Below are 18,820 nucleotides of genomic sequence, written 5' to 3'. Positions count from 1 at the left end.
TGATGGACCAGCCTAAGGCACCTGTTTATTTTCACCACAAGTAAATATTCCCATTTGAATGGTATTTTGCATTAACCAGGACCTGAAATCCTGGTTCACAGGCATTTACTACCCTCTGGTTTAGACAGACATACCATTCTGTTAAGTTAGTACATTCCAGTCCCCTGCATTTATGTTGCCTTCTCCCATAATCACGAGAACCACTAGCTTTGGGGGTTGGATGGAGAGGAGACCTCAACTAACTTACAATCTAGGATGAGAGAGTTTGGGTTAGTATGCATGCTTTGTATCTAGACTTTTGCATTAGGACAGAGTGCTTTTGCCCTGCTATTCCAGAAACCACAGCCTTTCCACCTCCCGGAGCAAAGCATGCCTGTCCCTTGCATAGTCTCTCACCAAGAGGGCCACGGCTATTCCTAGCTTTTTGCCCATTAACTTCGGCAGTTCTTAAAATGGAAGAAGTATCACGGTAACGCTGCTTTACAGAGTAAGCTGTTCCGTAAGCTGCCTTCTCTTGAAGAGGTGATGGAACTTTCTTCTGCCTATAAGGATGCTGGATAGGCAAGCTCATCTCCTGTAACAGACGTCACCATTAGCTCTAACATACGTTGGAGTAACTACTTCATAGATGCTAGAAAAGAAGGATGTCTGCCAGACAAGTCTGAACTCCAAGGAAAAGGCCTTCCTCCTAATACCCATTATAGTTCTTAGCTGCGCTTGGCTTTACGCAGCTTGGCCTAACTTTGCAGTGGGAAGACTTCTGCATCATTGAAATGCCTGACAATGGTGTCCTTTGTTCAGATTGAAAATCTAGCTTTTACTTCTCTCTCCCAGGCTTTACCCTCCAATCGGATAGTGCCAGTAGTAATAAATTATTACGCGATTACACCTTTCTAGTGCAACTTGAGTTACGATGCCATTATGAAGCTCTTGCTCGCCTGTTTAAACTCGGAAGTACCAAATGAGAACCTGCTATGGCTATACTGTGTCTTGGGCGTTAAGAAAGAAACGTAACAGACTTGGTCTACCAGGGCACACTACACGGTGACTGTAACCACTGTTCAGCCTGGGCTCTGACCACAAGCAACCGACCAGAGGCATCACACCAAAGACATTAAAGGCACCACTGTAAAGGCAAAGTACTTCAAATGGAGAAGGGGATTTTTTAGTAATTAGCAATATCCTACCTTCTGCCACGCTTTTCTCTCTCTTTTAATTCAAAATACACCAAGTAACTGTCTCCCTTCCAGCTGCTAGTATTCAAAAAAGCAACTATTAAGTGTCAAGGAGGGGATTTTAAATGCCTGCACTGAACTGTTTCATCTTGAATTAAGTTATCTCCTGGAAAGATAAGATCCAGCTAAATTGGTTCCAAACAAAACCAGCCTGCTGAACAAGCCTTCATGTCCCAAGCCGTAGCCATTTGTTTGTATTATGTACCCACTTACCAAGGACTTTCCACATCTGTCTACAATAAAAGCAATGTCTACTAGAAAAGGAGAGTGCAGGTGGAAAGGTCTTTTGCAGCAAATCAAACAAGCTTAGGAAAGAGAAGTCTTTTTGTTCTGTTTCCTGTCTGGCAACTTTCTGACTTTTGTAGCAGTCACCTGCCAAGAGGGTCTGTAGAGAAGCAAAATTACAAGGAAGAGCAAAACATGCTGTAGCCATCCAGCTGGGATGTAGCACGGATGCTACTTTGACAGTAATCTGCTTGCTTTGATGCTCCTGTACCCACATGACTGCTAGCAACTGAAGACCTAGTTCCTGGAAAACAGAGGTTTATTAAATGTCAAATAGTAATTTCAGGAGGCTCTGCTTGGTAGGCTCTAGCAGTGCCGTCTAGTAGACCTGATGTTCTGACAGCGTGTGAACACAGCACTCTAATGCAGGGTGTTAGAAATCCTCTGAGTGCAGAGGCTTTAAAATTTCAATGACAAATTAAAGGTTTGTTTCTATTTAGTTCAGCAGAATTGCTACTCACATCGAAGAGAACAGAAAGTCATTAACAGCTGGCCACGGTTAAACTATGTAGCAAACCTGCAAGAAAATGAGAGGAAGAATTGCTAAAAAGCAGTTTCGGTTCCCTTTTTTGTATTTGAAGGAAGTTAAGTGACCAATACAGTGCCAGCTATACTTCCTCAGGGATCTTCACTGCAGACAGCGTGTTAAAACTGAAGTAGAAGTCAGAAAAAAGCATGGATGTTGTGGATCACTTTTATACTGGAGGTGTCAATTTACAAACAAAGCCTTTTCTTAAGGAAAAGAGACTAGTCTTTTCATTAAATGATATTCATCTCCATTTTTTTCTCCTCTTTCTCATTTTTTTCCGCAGCCTTCTAAGGATGATTATGTTACAGTTGTGAGCAGCTGGCAAAACAAGCAGCAGCATGTTTTATCTTGTACAAAAACATTCAAGCCCTGACAATGCAGGCAGGGGAGCAACTGCTCAGAGACAGGCAGATCACAGGAACATAATATGCTGAAGCTCATACCAATGAACTGTGCAAAAAGCCTTCTGAGGCTCCTGATCCCACACCTCAATAAAACCTCTGAATCCACAGCAAGCAAAACGACCCCTTTGCTGCAGATAGCCAGCCTTCAAGGAAAAACAGGACATGCCAGCCTCCTTCCTTCCAGGAGGGAGACAACCCACAATGGGTCTACTTGGAAAGCATTTGCTCCCCTTCTTATTCAAAAGAATTAGCAGGTGAGACTTTGGTGGTTCACGCTGGGTCTCATCCTACAAAATGCTAGGATAAATGGATACATCAGCTACAGTTTGCATTTCTACAAACTGCAGAAAGCCTCTAAGGGTGCTGAAGTCTATTACGGTAGAAGCAGCAGCTAATTAGCTATAGCCACAGTTCAGGAAGAACAGTTGGCTTAGAGCTGATGCTACTACTGGCTGAAGGATTTTGGGCAAAGCAGCATGTCACACCTAGAACCCACAGTACCATTCCGGGATTTTACACAGCGAAGGGATTACGTTTTACTGGGACAGCCTTCCTGGAGGTAACCATGGGTCCTGCATGAACTGAATCCTATTCTTTCCACAGCACAAGAATAAGAAAACACTCTTCATCTGGTTCTACAGCTTCTCTGCCCAGGAAAAAAAAAAAAGGCATGCTGTTAGACATTGCTTCTAGCAGCTGTGCCAGTTTAAAACATCAAACTTCAAGGGAACCTCCTGCAAACTGTGAAGCTGTTCTAGCTGAAAGGTCACATACCGCGCTCTGCCTCGCACTGAAAACCAAGGACAGCAGCAGGCAGTGCTGAAGGCTGCTTGACAAAAGGAGGATCAGCAGAAATGTTAAAGCAAAGGAGTGACAAGTACCATCTGCTACAAAGAAGGGCAAGTGACATCAGTTAAAGCATACTTATTCAACCCAATCCGGCCCAGCACCACCTGAGCTGAGGCCAGAGAACATAGTAACTGCAAGGCGGCTTAGTGATGTTGGTCCCTGCTAAATGAGAGACCATCTTGCTGGTTTGAAGATTTTATACCAAAGCAGCAGGTGTGAGGCAACCAAAAACCAGAGAAAGTGGTAGGAGGGATTAAGTACAGATGGTGCTCTTCTCCAGCTATGAGACAGGTAGGCTTAGTCTTTGCCAGTTTATACCGCTTCAAATGATGGAAGTGAAACTCTGCTGCTCCAGTAAGCAAAGTCATAAGATCTTGTAGCACCCCGGTATCACAGACTTGCTTCTGTCATTGATGAGGAGGGGTGACTTTAATCCAACTCGGCTGCTAAAAGTTGGGTGAGGGGTGTTCAAAGGAGTCCTGGGTTTTATCATTGGTTTAACTGTCCCCACCAATAAACGTAGTAGGACAGACGTTCTATGAGACTGGGCTGCTAACAGCCTGTGCCAAAACTCTCTTCAGTCCCCAAGTGGAAGAGGGGTGACAGGAGCGTTTTCCAGTCAAGTCTTGAGAGCTCAGCTACAGCATTTCACATCAAAGTGCTTTCCTGAAGTCTTCAGCCCTCAGGTATCCAGGCTAGGCCAAAACCCAGCTATCACTGGCAACACTGGCAACAGTGAGGATTGGTGCAAAGGTGCCACTGGTCCTATCTAAACAAAACAAACACAAATAAAAGAGAAAGGGAGATAGAAACAAACAAAAAAACCCCTGGAGCCAGGTACTCATTGGGAGGTCGAGGGAGAGAAAATAAAATCACATTTTGTTTTAAAATTATAAATACTCTCCATATAAAGTTATTAAATAACTGTGGTTGTGGTGAGTTCCAGTGATCCTCCTAAGCAGTGTCTGGTAGTCTTAAAGAAGTGATCTTTGCTCCCCATCTCTCTGGCTCTTGGTTTAAGTGCAGCAGGGGTTGTCAATGACTAGCATAACATCAATGCCATACACTTCCAGCAAGTCCATAAGGAAACTTCGATCCCCTTGGGGATCCAGGCCCATGCCTCGTGCGTGGTCAGCTGTCAGTGTCTTGTCCTGGCTAGCCGACACCTCCATCAGTGTCTGAAATATGCGGTTGTTCTGCTCCATGAAAAACCTGTAGGATAAAGTCAGCTAAGATGATGGCATTGGACTCCCAAAAACATAGCATATTTACCAAACAGGCCGCAGAGCCCCAGAACTACCTTTACCACCCTTTAATCACAGATCCCGCCTCCTTGGGTGACACTGCAGTAGTTTTCTCTCAACCCTGTGGATGGCCCAGAGTAAACAAAGATAAAGCAGTAACTTCTAATTTACAGCAGTGCTTCTCTGGCTGATTTATGGCCGGCTTCACTCTTCAGAAGCAAGCCATCTTACCAGCTAACGTGTACTTTGTGGTAACCAAGCGGTTACCTGTCAGACCTACAGCTCCTATAATGCAAAGGAGGACACAGTGTTGTCATCCAACCAAGGCGGCACTGGGTAAATAAATTCTCTATTACCGGCACAGAATACAGCAGTGAGAGCTACTTCTTACCTAGTGCTTTCCTAGGAACATGCAAGGCTGTTCAGAAAGAGCTCTGACTACAACTGTGCAGCTCAACGATCACAGCTCTGCCCTGACAGCCCTTCACACGCCTTCATCCCATTACTTTTCACCTGCTGCAGACTGTGAACAATGGCAGCAGGCAGTGAAGGGCTTCAGAGGTGGCAGAGTTGGTTTTCATGTAATTCCATACCTCATACTCTACACCCAGTTCTGATTCGTCTGCCAAGTACAAAGCCAGCCACATCAACGGGCCAGTCCTTCACACGCAGGTCTTATCTCACCGCTGTACCACCCACAGTATGGTACAGTGCCCGCTTCCCATGGACACCGTCCTTCCCTGAGCCAAATCTGGCATGAAAAGTCCTGTACAGCTTATGTTTTCAAAAATGGGAGGGGATTCTTGCATTTCTAATTGTGTTTTTAAAATACTTCTCCCTCCCAGCATTCAAAGAGACCCCAGTGGACACTAATACGGCTGCATTCGGATCCTCAAACTGAAAGGAAGATCATCTGAAGAGGAAGAGCCAGTTTGGTTCCTGGATCCCTAGTGGAAGAGTGCTGACTATGGAATTATGTTAATGATGATATTTCATAATACGCCAAGCAAGTGCAACACGAAATCAGTGAAAGAGACTCCCTAAACCTAACAGTGACCAACTAAGTATTAGAGGTAGCCACTCACAAGATGAAAAGGTCCTCTTCACAGGAGCTACAATCCTCACCCACTTCTTGAGAATACATTAACATCTGCCTGAGAGAAGGGAGACAGTTTAATTGCACATACCTAAGTGAACCTCAAAGTGTTTTGAGAAGACAAGGTTTACGACTAAAAACTTCACATCCATTTCTTGAAGACCAATCAGACTAAAACTGTTGCCCCAGTCTTTATAAGGCACTGGACTAGAAAGCAGGCCATTTTCAGTTCTACTGATCAGTGGTGAACCAATGGTGAGTCATGACCTCTGATTCTCTTCCTGCCTTCTATCTGCTCGATCAGCTCACTGACAGTGACCGTATGCGTGCAGAGTGCGCAGGGGCTCTCGTACCAGTCAGCAACAGTGGAACCAGAATCACAAAGAGATGAGCTGAAGCAGTGGGAAACTTTGAAAATACTAAGACAAGAAGGAAAGCACAGAGGAGCAGTGTCCTCTTTATCCCACATCACACTGCTCTCCTATCAGGACCAGGACCACCCAGATGTCTATTATTACCTCTGGTCATTGAGCCGTCGGTACTTCTCCTTGTCGGCATTGTTAATTTTCAGGAGTGGTTGCAGATGCTCGTGATGTGTCTTCACATTCTGGTTGTCCACATAGACATCATAGAGATCCCGTTTCTCCTCAAAGATCTTTTCTGTTGTACCTGCCAAAATCAGAGATTTTCAGAGGAGCTTGTTGCTTTCCCAGAAGACCAACTGTTCACTCCTGCTTTTGTAGTTAGTCATTCCATGCACATCCTATTTCTCAGCAGTTTCATTCCACAGTCTGGTGTCTCAAGACATCTTGCAGCCTGAAGTTAAAAACGTCACACCTAATCCATCATACTTACAGGCCACATATGATACTTCTGTCTCCAGCATTTCTATGTCTGCCACATTCACATAGAAGAATGGTTTGGACTCTGGGACAGTTCCTCCAAGACCGGGCAGAGAAACATTGGCAAGGCAACAGCAGCAATACACTGCGGACAAGAGAAGTACATCCTGAGATGCTTTCAGTATTCCCTCAAGGGCATTCTGAACCACACTTACCCAGTTCTCCCGCACACTTCTATGAAAGCAACAGTCAGAACTTTGAAATGCCTCTGAACACCAGAACTTCTCAAGTGGGGACATCCTATTTCAGATAGGAAATAATCAGTTCTCCCATAAAAATCCCTGTGCTCACAGGAACTGCGTTTGACATGTCAAGTATGTCCTTGCCCAAAAGGCCTAAATAAAAGCTTTTTGTAGGAAACAGGTAAATGCAGGCTGAACGGTATCTTCACAAGGAATGGTTGCGATGGATTTTGAAGACCTGCATGATGTCTATCCCCTCAGTACCCACAAGCATTTCTGCAGTGCTTCAGCCCACTAGATCAGAGCTCTGTGGTGTCCCTGGAAACATACCTCTATAGCAGACAACTCCAACTGGGGGCGGTGAAAATATCAATATGCGCTTGCGCAGCAGGGCAAACTTCCAGAGGACAAGGATCTGCTCACCGAAGAATTTGATGAACTGAGACATACAGCCAGCAGGGTGTGTGATCTGCAGGTGGAGGGAAAGGGAAGAAAACAGCTCAGAGGTGAAACAGGGACACACGCACAGATGCTAAGTTTAAATGTGGGAGCAAGACGAGCACACAGCAATGACAGAACTGCAGCTTGTAACAGTTCAAGTAACAAAGTCTTATCTAAAGCAGCCTACAAAGCACCAGTGGCTGCTTACATAAAGCATGAGACACCAGCAAGGAGCAGCACACTGCCTATTCCTGCAAGTCTCAGAGCACCCGCCTTACCTTCATCTCTGGGTACATGTATCTGTGGATGGATGGCAGCCAGTGGACAGGTTGCTGGGAGGTGGGAGTGCCCTTGCTGTCAGGGAGAACTCCTTTCTTATCATCATAGAACGCCTCTAGATGGGAGTAGTGCCCTGGCATCTCCAGCTGGTGTCTGGAAAAGAAAGTGAAAAACGGGAGACCTATAGTGTCTCCAGACTCTGCTTATGCAGTGCCTTGCCCCCAGCCAACATCTGCTTTTTCAGCTAGCGAAGGACCCCTGGGTGCCTCAGTTGCACAGACTTAACCAGGAGGGCAGCCAAAGCATCAGGAGTAACGCCATCTTTTAGTGCAGCCAGAGAACACGGGCAGGCCTGAAGCAGAAAGCGAGCTGATGTATGCAGAGTACCGATCCCATTTTCAGTATGCTCAGGTACAAACAGCTTTCCCTTCTACCATCACCATTTTCCCTGCCAGGTCCACTCAACACAGCTGAAGCACACACCTAGCCAGGATGACCATCACAGGTTTAGAAGTCTTCTGTGAGCCCTCAGTAAAATGGTTTTCAGAAGGAGAAAAGAACTTCTTGTCCTCTCAGTTCTCCCCCTTGACACTTACGTCCCCACAAAATAAGTAGGGTTTGGATAGCATCTGACTAGGCTGGTAGCAATGAACAGACTGCTGCTAATCAGTTCCTCACCTCCTTCCCATTGAGAACCTGTAACTCCTTCTGGAGTAGTCATCATTCAGGGAAATCACAGCTCAGCACTGTAGCCAAATTCTCACTCACACCTACAACCGCTCCCCATCGAGGCAGCGTTACCTCTTCCCAGGGAACTTACCTGACCTGATTCTCTAGGAAGTGCATGTACCTATACAGCAGGGTGTAGGAAGGAGAGAGAATCCCCACGGACTTCATGCGGGCACCACGCTCTAACTCACTCTCCACAGGCATGTTGGCAAAGCAGGCCAGGCCAAAACAGAGCCCTTTCCGGAAATAACTGGAAACAAATGTTTGACAGAAGGGTTAATGTTAAAGAGAGGGAAAAGGAAGAAAGGAAGGTAACTGACTGCTTAAAATACTGATTTGGGAACACCGTTCCTTCTTTAAGGAACTCCCTGAAACCCCACCATGCTATCTGAAGGGCTGACGACAGGCCTTGGGTGTCCCAAATCTTCTCAGGAATAAGCCAGGACATTTAAGGCAAGAGTTCCTAGAAGTCCCCACTAAAGCCCCTACCAGCCACGTCACAGGCTGGTAAGGAATGCAAGTAAGGTAAGAACTTGAAAGGAAGACCAGCAGAGGATGCAGGACGCAGTCAGCGCAGTGCCCTTCTTCCAAGGAAGAAAAGCCTGCAGTGCGTGAAGTTCTGAGTATAGTTACCTAGTTATATTTTGGGTGCCATCGTGGTGAAGCATACTATAGCCGAGTGCAAGGGTTCAGTTCATGTGCCTTTGAGAAATTAACTTATTCCCGACTAAAAGCAATTGTGACGCTGCAATGCCTTGCAAAACATTGCTGCATTGCAACACTGGGTTAGTAAAAGGATGGGAACACAGAAAATTCCTAGCTTATGTCTTTCCACTGAAGGAGCCAGCAAACAAGAAAGTGAAAAGGGACTGTTTATTACAACATTTAAAGGATCCAAGAGCACTGGCAGAATTAAAAACTTTTTTCCCCAAGTCCAGTTCCTGCAAAATACTTCCCATTTCACAGTTCTACCATTCTTTCCCCTTCACCCTAGGCTTCTGCTGACAGTCCCAATAGTGGCAGTGCAGGCTGATTTGCCCAATATGCACTAAAATTTGCACACCACTGAGAACCTGGCCTGCCCTGCTCACCAGTTGACCTCCACTAGCAAAACTGTCATACGGCAGATCCCTACAGCTAGCTGGTACTTTGTATGATGTTGAGAGTATCTGAAAATTACCTTTGGCTCAGCTAGATACGCTTTAGCAGCACATTTATGCAGGAACTTGACTCCACATATTATATTTTTCTTGCATATTTTGAATTAAGGGGTGGTGGTGTAGATGTACAGCTAGGAGAAAGAAGTAGTAATATAGCTCAGACATACTCACATAAAATCTGACTGGATTTTGTGAGACCCGCTTGCCATGGATTTGAATTCCACGCCTTCCAAATCAATATCTTGGGGTAAACACCACTCCACCATGTTGCCTGCAGAGAAGCAGATTTGTTTGGCTGAACTTGAACACAGTACTCATTACTAAAGGGCAAACACCAACAACGGCAAGTTGTTGCTGTTACATCACTGGGTGCCAGTAACAGTGCACTAACGCAACTCCTGAACTCCTAAACTGTCACAGACAGCAGCTGACATACTATAGTCCACACATCTCTTGTAAACGTTACTTGTTGCGGCACAACTCCCAGAAACTGCAGGACTTTTGGAGCCATTTCTGAAGCTAGCACTTTTTGTGGGTTTATCCTTTATAAAATTAATGACAGAGCGGCTACAATTTTACCTGACAGTGGATAGGCTACGGTATTGACACTTACACTCAGGCCGTCTACACAAGTATCTGATACAGAACAAACCCAAAGTATAAACTACTGCTCTTTAGGATGAGTTTGTGTGACAGCTCATACCACCATCGGTTTTGTCCTTTGGCTGTGCTTGGCAGTGCTGGTCAAACAGGGACCCCTACACCAACATCCCAGTCATCACTACTTCCCTGGAATCTCTCATATTTTGTCTAGAATAGGAGGAGTTAGCTGAAGCTTTATGTGGAGGCTGAGGTGATCCAAGTACTGCAACACGTTTGTGCATGCTAGAATAACCAAACAAAAAAGCAGATAAATTACAAGCTAGATCAAGATTAGTGAACATCTGTCACCTGCCAACCCAAGCAGAAAGCATGCAGTTGTTCAGGGGAAAAGGCCACCTGAGAAGCCTGATCCTGGAACAAACGAGACCAGAGAAGTCACAACAAGTCCCTAAAGCCAATGAAGTCCTGCTCTGCCACTGACAAGCTTACCACAGACAAAAAAGGGGACGTCTCATGCCTTCCCACACCAGCACTTCAGAGCCTAAGCCGCTCATCTGGACACTCCCACTGAACCAAGATATGCTCCAGATCTGCCCACTGAGTTTCTGTTCTCTGTCAGCCTGCCCATACCAACAGCATTTGAAGTAACGTGGCTTACTTTTATGTAAGTAAACGTAAAAGTTTACGTTACAGTTAAGTCATGTTTATGTAAAAAGTTACAAACATTCTCCAATACAATGCAATGGCAGATGCAGCCCAAAGATGCTTTCTACTGGTACAGTCCTTCCCCTGCCCTTTGGGATAAGCATCCCACTGTGCTTGCACAGACAGGGCACATTTGGAAGGGCCTTACACTCAGCTGAGAGAGATATCTGAATATGACGCCTCATTTCTGAAGCCTGTCTTTTGTTACTCATACTGCACAAGTATATGCATGCACTCTCGCACAGGAATTATGCTTAGCTACTGACATTTAAATAGGCTATTTTTCTTCTCACACAGCTACTGCATTCAGCAGACCTTCCCCAACCTTGCCTAGCAAGGACTTCAAAAAAACCCAACACTGTTAAGCGTGGCAACAAGAGAAGTTTTACATTCAACTAACCACTTCTAGCCCAGAAGTAGACCTCTCCCGCAGAGCCAGGCTGGCTGGGGAGCAGCAGCAGCCTCGTGACCCTGAGCACAGCTCTGTGCAATCACACGCAAAACCACAGAGCTCTGCTGTAAAGCATCTTCGCCTCTGAGGCGTGTGAAAGGCTGGCAGAGAAAGCCAGTGACATCATGCCAGCCTGCGCGGTCCCCTGTAGGTTTTGCATATTATATATAGATGTTGGCTTTTGTTGTTTGGGGTTTTTTTGTGTGTGTGTGTGCTTGGTGTTTTTTTTAAAGGCACAAGACCCTTCCTTGAAAGAGTGAGGAACTCAACTCTTAAAGACTGTTGCCTCTTAACCACAAAGTTGTGGTTAAGGCCAGATCCACTTTTAAGTCTTGCATCGCAGAGAAAACACTTACTGGTCATTACCTATAGATTAACAGATCAATACGCAAGAGTGCCATCAAACAAAGGACACTGTTTTACTTTGTTCAGTTTAGTCACAAACACTACTGTCAGGTATAATATCCATTATAGAGGTGTTGAAGCGGACATGGCCCAAACAGCATCTGTTCTGCAGCAGTAAGTAAGGACAAGATGCCTTGAAACAGATCTTTACCCTACATGTAACCACAAAACCAACTCACATACCATGCAGCTATTTTTTTCTTTCTGGGATCTATCACAAGCAACCCACACCTGTGCTCCTGGCTGTTCCTCACGTCACTTTGCCCTATGAACATACGGGCGACGTGGCAGTCAGAGAACAAACATGGAGATAAGAAAAAAAATTAAGAGTCAGTCTGGTGAAACAGTAGAGCAAACAAAGGAGAAACTTCACCCAGATGCAATAGCAATTGCCAGCCTGCCTGAGAAACCAGAGGAGGAAGGAGCGAGTAGTGAACAAAAACAGGAAGCGTTACCCTTCCCCATGCAGAAAGCAGCTCTCGTGCACACAGGAAACTTTCCAAGTGAGAGTTACCCAGCATTAGAGAGCGGGCAAGTGGTTTGCTGAAAGTCAGATCTCTTGGGAGCTATCTCCCAGCTCCAGACCAGGTAAGAACCAGCACTCTCTTTCTGGTGTGCAAGGTTAAGGACATTCTTTCTCTTATTTCCCAAGATCTTTAGTCCCCAGCTGTGCAATGTTACCATGTCGTGGCAGGAGAGAAGCACAAAGTGTGACCTAGCCATCACACTGGCTCCGTTTCCTGTATGGAAGGAATGTGGGACAGAAAAATGGGGTATTTATATGTCGACTGGTGTAAAGTGGATTACTTCCCTCTGTTCCTTCCATTACTCACACGACGCTGTAAGCCAACAGACTGTGAAACCTCAACAAGGTTGACTACCATCATCATCTCCATCGCAGAAAAAGGGCTAAGAAGGTTCAGCCTCTTTTTGACTGTTGTGATCTGACAGAGTTGATATGGCCATGGACTTTGCTTCCTCTTTCTTTATCTCCCTCTCAAAGCAAAATTCATTGTTCTATTTTTCCCCCCACAACTTTTCCCCCAAGACAACTGTGACTCTTGGACAGCACACATGCTCAAACCTAACACCAAGTAAGTCACACCTACCAGATGTATCCCCATTGCTGCCCAAGATAGTGCTGGGTCTCCTGTTATGCCCTGCCCAAGGGAACACCTGCACTAGGAAATTCAGCAGCCTCACCGTGCTCTTTAAGGGGCAGTGTTTGCGCTCATCCGGTGCTCGTGCTGTTTGAAGTGCATCCCCAGCTCATCACTCCATGAAGGAGGGGACTGCCAAAGGGCAGGGAGCAGCAATCAGATGGCACAGTTGGCTCCAGGGCTGCCACCATTCTGCACTTAATTTACAGCTCACTTTCTGCATTAGCGCCAAAGCCATGTTTGTAATAGTGGTAAAAAGAACTTCTCAAGTGCCACAGGGTTCACCATGCTGGAGGCAGGGACAGCACCACTGATTTAGTAACTGCCTCTTACATTTGGCCACTCACAAGAGCATTGACAGAGTCCCAAGGACACTGGAACCATAAGAGTAGCCTAGCAACCCCGTAACCCACCTGCATAAACTGTTCACGTGCAACTGCCAAGATACAACGAGCTTGTCTGCTTCAAGCCCTTCTAAATTTCGGAGGAAAGCTGTTACATTTTGTATCAGTGTAGTAACCACTCCATCCTTCAAAAGTAAAACATCTCTCACCCCAATCGCTTGCCTGTATTCGAGTAGATGTTACCTGGCACAACTACCCTCCCAGCCACCACCAGAACTTTTGCCTTTCACATGCCTGAGCAAGCTACCAAAGGAAGTCTGCTGTGCTTTTCCTCGCCAGGATCAAGCAGGTTTCCAGCTCAGACACTGACTGGATGATCTCCTTTAAGTCACACACAAGAAAAGGTATCCTTATGAACATTACGGAAGTCCTTCACGCCATCTGATGTGGCTGACCCAGGATTCCCATATCCTCTTTCTGACCCTAGGAAGTTTTGCACCACTACAGATTCAAGATCTTTTTTCCAAGCCCACATCCTCCACAGGGCACTTTGCCTTCCACCTGTGAAGCTGACCTTTGTTGATATGTTCCCGACAGTCCTATCATGCTCCTTACATTCAACATCCATGCTGAGTAGCAGCAGGACGCTACACCTTCCTGGACTTGACAGACTACTCCAAGGCTGATGACACCCAGCATTAACTGCGCATCAGATGTGAGAAGAGCTGTTTCCCAACTTGCCCTGGACTTCATTCAAAGCAACAGCTGGTTCAGACAAACTCCTGAGAAAGCTCAGCTTTCTGCCAACCAAGAAAATCTCACCATTTCATAGATGGCATATGCTCTCAGATTGGAAGACAACCTGCTGTTGCTGCAGTCATCCGGACTCCTCCATGTTTTGGATACTTACGAGGAACACCTCTTCCTTCCATCTCCTGCTGGAAAGATGACATCCAATCTCATTTCAGATTTTGATGAGTCAAGAGTTTCTGACCTCTGGACTGAAGACACATCTCTCTGGTGCAGTATGAGACAGGTAACTTCTTGAAAGCCCCTTGGTGTTTCAGGACGTAGCAGCCATGCTGTTTAGCAGTGTGCATTGCTGACAGCTCATCACACTTGGGGCTCCGTTCTCTTCACAACTTCCTTGGGATTTTCAGTTCAAGACCAGAATTCAGTCTTCACTATCAGAGGTCCCCTGTGAACATGATGTCCGCTACCTCTCCCTTGCATTGAAGAGCCTCACTGCACTTCCCACTGTGCTTCTCAGAGCTCTTTCCTGTCTCTAGGACTTTTGCTATGGATTTGCTAACAAAGCATCTGCCCACAAAGGAAAGAGGCGTTCGCTCCCAGATCTGGATGCAGATGGACTCCTGCACGTCCCAAGCTATTTCCTGAACTCTCTGACTGTACCAAGACTTTCAGCTATGCCCCACTCTTGCCTTTGCATGCCAAACTGCTGCCAGGCAGCCAAAAGACCCAAGAATCTGGCTTGGGACATCAGACCCCTAAGCAGACGTGAAGTGGGTGCTAACTTTCTACCTGTGTCATAACGTCCTGTTTTCGTGGATACCGCTAGAGCAGCAAGACTACGAAAACAAAGTTCTTTTCTGAAATGCTGAATTACAGGCTTTAAAAGAATAACCTCTGTCAGTAAAAGAAGTGATACAGCGCCAAAGACCAACAGCGACGAGGGAGACAGATATGGTAGTGAGAGGTGGAAAATGCATTCCCTTGCCCCTCTCCTCTGCCCTCCTGGACCGTAGCACAGCAAAGCATCAGGAGTCCCAGAGATCCCACCAGCAGCCAGCCTCTGAACACAGTCAGCAAGAAACACACAGCCGAGCTGCTGCTGCTGGGGACCATGCCCTGCGCACCTGCCAGATTTACACCTGCCATAACACCCACGCATCGCCCACGGCCGCGGGCAGCTCTGCACCGTGCCACCGAGACAGCGGGATGCTCTCAGGACGCTGCTAACAGGTTGGTGGCCCCGACGGCACCGGGCAGGGGCTCAGCCCGAGGCCTGGGCGCAGTGCAGGGCGCAGGGGGTGCCCCAGGGCCACCCCCCGCACCCCGGTCCCGTGTCCCACCGTGGAGCCGAGCTACGAGCGTCCCTGCCCAGGCCACCGGCTCTCCTCAGAGCGGCACCTTCCTCCCGTCCCAAGTTCTTCTCGGCGGGACGGAGCCCAAACGCTCCCCCCTCGCGCTCCGCCCCGCAACCCCCGCGGCTCCCGGTCCCCCGGCGCACGGCGCTCCCCGGCAGGCCGGCGGGGGTACGGGGGGCCCGCAGCCGTGCCGCGACGCCGCGTGTCCCCGCGGGGGCAGAGGGCTCCGCAGGCCGCTCTCCCCGGGCCCGGCGGCGCTGCCCCCGGAGCGGAGGGGGCGCGGCCCCCGCGGGAGGCGGGACGCGAGCGGCGGGACCGCAGCCCGGCCCCGGCCCGCATCCATCTTACGCCAGCGGCACCGGGGAGCCCCAGGCCCGGCCCCTGCAGGCCCCGGCCCGGCCCCCCACGCCCCGGCCCGGCCGCCCCCGGCGCCCCTCACCCGTGCGGGGGTCGAAGGTGACCACGAAGACGGCCACGATCTGGTCCTCCTCCGCCTCCGCCCGCGGCGGCCCCGCCGCCTCCGCCGGCCCCGCGCCGCCCCACGGAACCGCGCTCCAGCCGCCACCGAGTCGCCGCCCGCCGCCGCCGCCCGCCTCGGCCGCGGGCGGCGGCGCCGACACGGCGGGGCCCTCGGCCCAGAAGAGCAGCGGCGCCTCGTCTGCGCGCTCCACCATGGCCGCGGCCCCCCGCCCGACGGCGCCGCGCCGAGCCCAGCCGCGCCGCGCCGCACCGCACCCCCCGCGCCGCACCGGCCGCCGGCGGGGGGCGGCTCCGGGGCGGGGACGGGGGCGCGGAGGCCCCGCCCCGCCGCGGAGGGGGCGGGGCCGGGCGGGCGAGCGGGGGCGGGGCCGCGGTTCCGCGGGGGTCGCGGGCGGGGGCAGGGGAAGCAGCCGGAGCGGCCCCCGGGGTGGCGGCGGGGTCTCGGCTCCCGTGCGGTGCGGTGCGGTGCCAGCTCCCAAGGAGCGCGGCAGGAGCAGGGGTCCCTGAGGCGAGGCGCCGCGCATCCCCCGGCTGCACCTGCTCCCGGGAGGCAGAGCCGGCCTGCCGAGCCCCAGCAGCAGCGCTGAGCGCGGAGCCCTGCCGGGCCGTCCCGCCGGGGGGGCCCGGGGGGAGCAGCCTCCCGGCCGGGCACCCAGCAGCTCCCTGCCGGGAGGAACCCAGCAGCCTCCTGCACCCTCCAGTTGCTGTGGTGGAAGTTGCAAGCCCCAAATTTTGAGCCGGTGATGCTGATCCCGCATGCCGGCTGTGTGTGCATGCACACATACATGCGCTATGGAAAGATGTGAAGCAGTTTTCAGAGAAATAAGCAGAATCGGCTTGAGATTAAAAGACGGAGACACAAGCCTGACCATGGCACCCACAGGCAGGAGCTTCTGTGTTATTGCTATCCTTGTTACCTACCACCAATGACATTAAGTGTCATTAGGTTTACTCGGTTCCCTAGGACTTTCTGATTAATTGGATTACCCAATTAAGCAGGCCACAATTAAAGGGAAGATATTCTCATAAAAGCCTTAATTGTCTAACTTTTTTCCTGTTGAGCAGCTCTGAGTGTTCAATGCGCCATTAAGAAACCCATCATCCAGCTTCTTCAACAGTGTTTTTTTTTTCTTTTTTTTGTTACATTAGCTTCCATTTGCTGTGAGCTTCATTTCAGACAGCTTCAGCACTGAGTGGGCATTTTGTTTCACAAAGCCCATGCACAAGTTTACTTTGCAGAGCTATAAACTGCAGTAGGTGGTGTTCAGCAGATGGAGTTTTTCATGGAAGGTGACTGGGAAAGAAAAAAAACAAACCCCAAACCCTGCACAATATTTTGTTACTGTATAAAGAAAAGCCAGATCCTGCAAATACTTGGCTACGTGCTTCACTTTAACCATGTAGACAGTGCCAAGCTTCGTTTTGATGAGTGTTTTTTTGGTGATGCTAAAGTGACAGCTCGTTTCTCTCCTCTCCATCCCCACAGTGGTGCTGGCACGAATGTCAGTCTGTCCCCCAGTGATTCAGACAGGGGAAACAAATCTGCAGTCAAAATTCCTCTGTGACCCGCATGGGCTATTTGCAGTGCAGAGCTGTTCCTGGTCCTCTGCTGTGCGGTGGCACCAGCATCACCCCAGCACAAGGGAGGGGATGCAGCAGGGAAAGTGGCCAGTGACAGGGAGCAGAGGCTGCCAGCGTTGGCTCTGAGACACGTGAAATGTCATCAGCCTCTGAGCTCTCGGCTTTTGGTGAAAAAACACTTGTGGGACAAGAAACCTGCTAGTACCAGAGCTATTTACACTGCTTTGGCAAGCAACCTGGGCCTGCTGAGGGCACACCGCTTGGTGGGTACGTGCAAAAACCAAAGGCCACAGTTTCTACTTTATTACTTCACCAAAATAAAAAATACCTAGGCCAGGAAAGAATATGACCCTTTCAAGAGAAAATAACTCTCCTTCAAAAGAAAACGAACACATTTTCCCTCCAACTGAGGGTTAAGAAATTTGTCACCAGATCTTTGAATAGTCCTCCAGAAAAAAAAAAAAAAAAAAAGAAATGAAAATGTGGTGGCTTTTAGTTAGAAGATGCAAGTTGAATAAGTTGAACTTTCTTTAAACAGCAAGCCCAGCTTTTCTCCTTTACATATCACATTCCTCCTGAGAAAAATGAATACTGCCTATAAACCCCAAGGGGAAAAAAAAAAAAAGAAAAGTTTTTCAGATAGGATGGAAAACTGGTCTGAAGGAGTTGCATTGTTGTGCTATTAATCAAAATGTAGTTATGAGGAACAAAAGCATTATTCTTCAGATTTAAAATAAAATATTCCTATCCAAGACTCCAAGTACTGAACAGCTGATTAATACAGTCAGATCACAGCAGTAATGAAGTGGTCCTGTCATAGGATCTTGACTGGCCAGATGCTGCAGGGACAGCTTTTCACAGCAAAAAGCAGCCAGCGCTGGCACCCCCAGGCTTTTGGACCTCGCTCAAGGTAAGATGCAGGGAGACACAGCAGCTGCAGGAGAAGGGAGTCTGCACGGCAGCAACAGGCTCTGCCTGGAAGGAATACTACAACTTCTGGGCCAGATGCAAGCTGTAAGACCAATACTGAATTCCTGGCATGTCCTTCCGATACTGCTTTGGTGGCCTGTATCAAATGAATTGCTCGTCACAGCCTTAACAGCCATCTTCAGAGACCTGCATGGCCATACTTTTCATTCAAAGACCAGGTTAGGAGGGCTGAGTGACCTCAGACCAACATGTCCCTTTATTTTCTGGTGGGAATTCTCCTTGACATGTGTAGGTGCTGGTTTGGACAAACCCCCATCTCCTTGGGGCTGCAGCCACTTCCAATTTCTGCATGCCCTTCCAGCAGCTTCCCTCGATGCTAAGAAAAATGTAACCTCGCTCGCAGTTAGTTAAAACTCACTCTAGTCCTTCTTGGAAATGCAGGCTCACAAAGACACAGAAAGATCACTGATTGTACAGAGAGGGGCAGCGAGAGGAGACACTGACCCGCTTCTGGTAAGCAGCAAAGTGACCCTACCTGTGGGGCTGCCTTCACCGGCACAGCCAGCTTCTTCCTCCTCTCCCTCGAAACCTCAAGATGGGAACCCATACAACAACCTGTGTATGGTCCCTAACTCTCTCCTGAAGTCCAGCAGGTTATAAATCAGGCTACTAACCTCTCCATGCAGACTGCAATGCTTGTCCAAACTAACACATATCT

The 18,820-nt window shown here is 48.6% G+C and overlaps 1 protein-coding gene across 3 annotated transcripts; it reads right to left on the bottom strand.

Annotated features, from left to right (window-relative positions):
- Nucleotides 1-15,874, bottom strand: DENND11 (DENN domain containing 11). 3 transcript variants are annotated; one of them, XM_055710716.1, is made up of 9 exons: nucleotides 15,551-15,874; nucleotides 9,507-9,606; nucleotides 8,267-8,425; nucleotides 7,446-7,599; nucleotides 7,057-7,195; nucleotides 6,498-6,629; nucleotides 6,161-6,311; nucleotides 5,632-5,700; nucleotides 1-4,514 (listed from the first exon to the last, which is right to left on the bottom strand). In XM_055710716.1, exons 1-9 carry the CDS (start codon nucleotides 15,783-15,785, stop codon nucleotides 4,319-4,321), a joined length of 1,335 nt encoding a protein of 444 aa, XP_055566691.1. In that variant the 5' UTR covers nucleotides 15,786-15,874; the 3' UTR covers nucleotides 1-4,318. The 3 variants fall into 3 exon arrangements, with proteins under 3 accessions (XP_055566691.1, XP_055566692.1, XP_055566693.1); XM_055710717.1 differs by having other exon boundaries at nucleotides 8,297-8,425; XM_055710718.1 differs by lacking the exon at nucleotides 15,551-15,874 and adding an exon at nucleotides 10,039-15,501.
- Between the last annotated feature and the right edge of the window lie 2,946 nt (nucleotides 15,875-18,820).

The sequence above is a fragment of the Falco cherrug genome, chromosome 5 (assembly GCF_023634085.1).
Source record: "Falco cherrug isolate bFalChe1 chromosome 5, bFalChe1.pri, whole genome shotgun sequence".
NCBI lineage: Eukaryota > Metazoa > Chordata > Aves > Falconiformes > Falconidae > Falco > Falco cherrug.
The sequence above is the reverse complement of the archived record's forward strand: the minus strand, read 5'-3'. Positions and strand labels throughout refer to the sequence as shown.

Coding starts and splice junctions, on each gene's coding strand:
- DENND11 (XM_055710716.1), bottom strand. CDS start 15,785: ATGGTGGAGCGCGCAGACGAGGCGCCGCTGCTCTTCTGGGCCGAGGGC. Junction 7,600..8,266: donor TTCCTAGAGAATCAGGTCAG/GTAAGTTCCCTG, acceptor TTTCTTTTCCAG/ACACCAGCTGGAGATGCCAG. Junction 6,630..7,056: donor TGGAGTTGTCTGCTATAGAG/GTATGTTTCCAG, acceptor TCTTGTCCGCAG/TGTATTGCTGCTGTTGCCTT.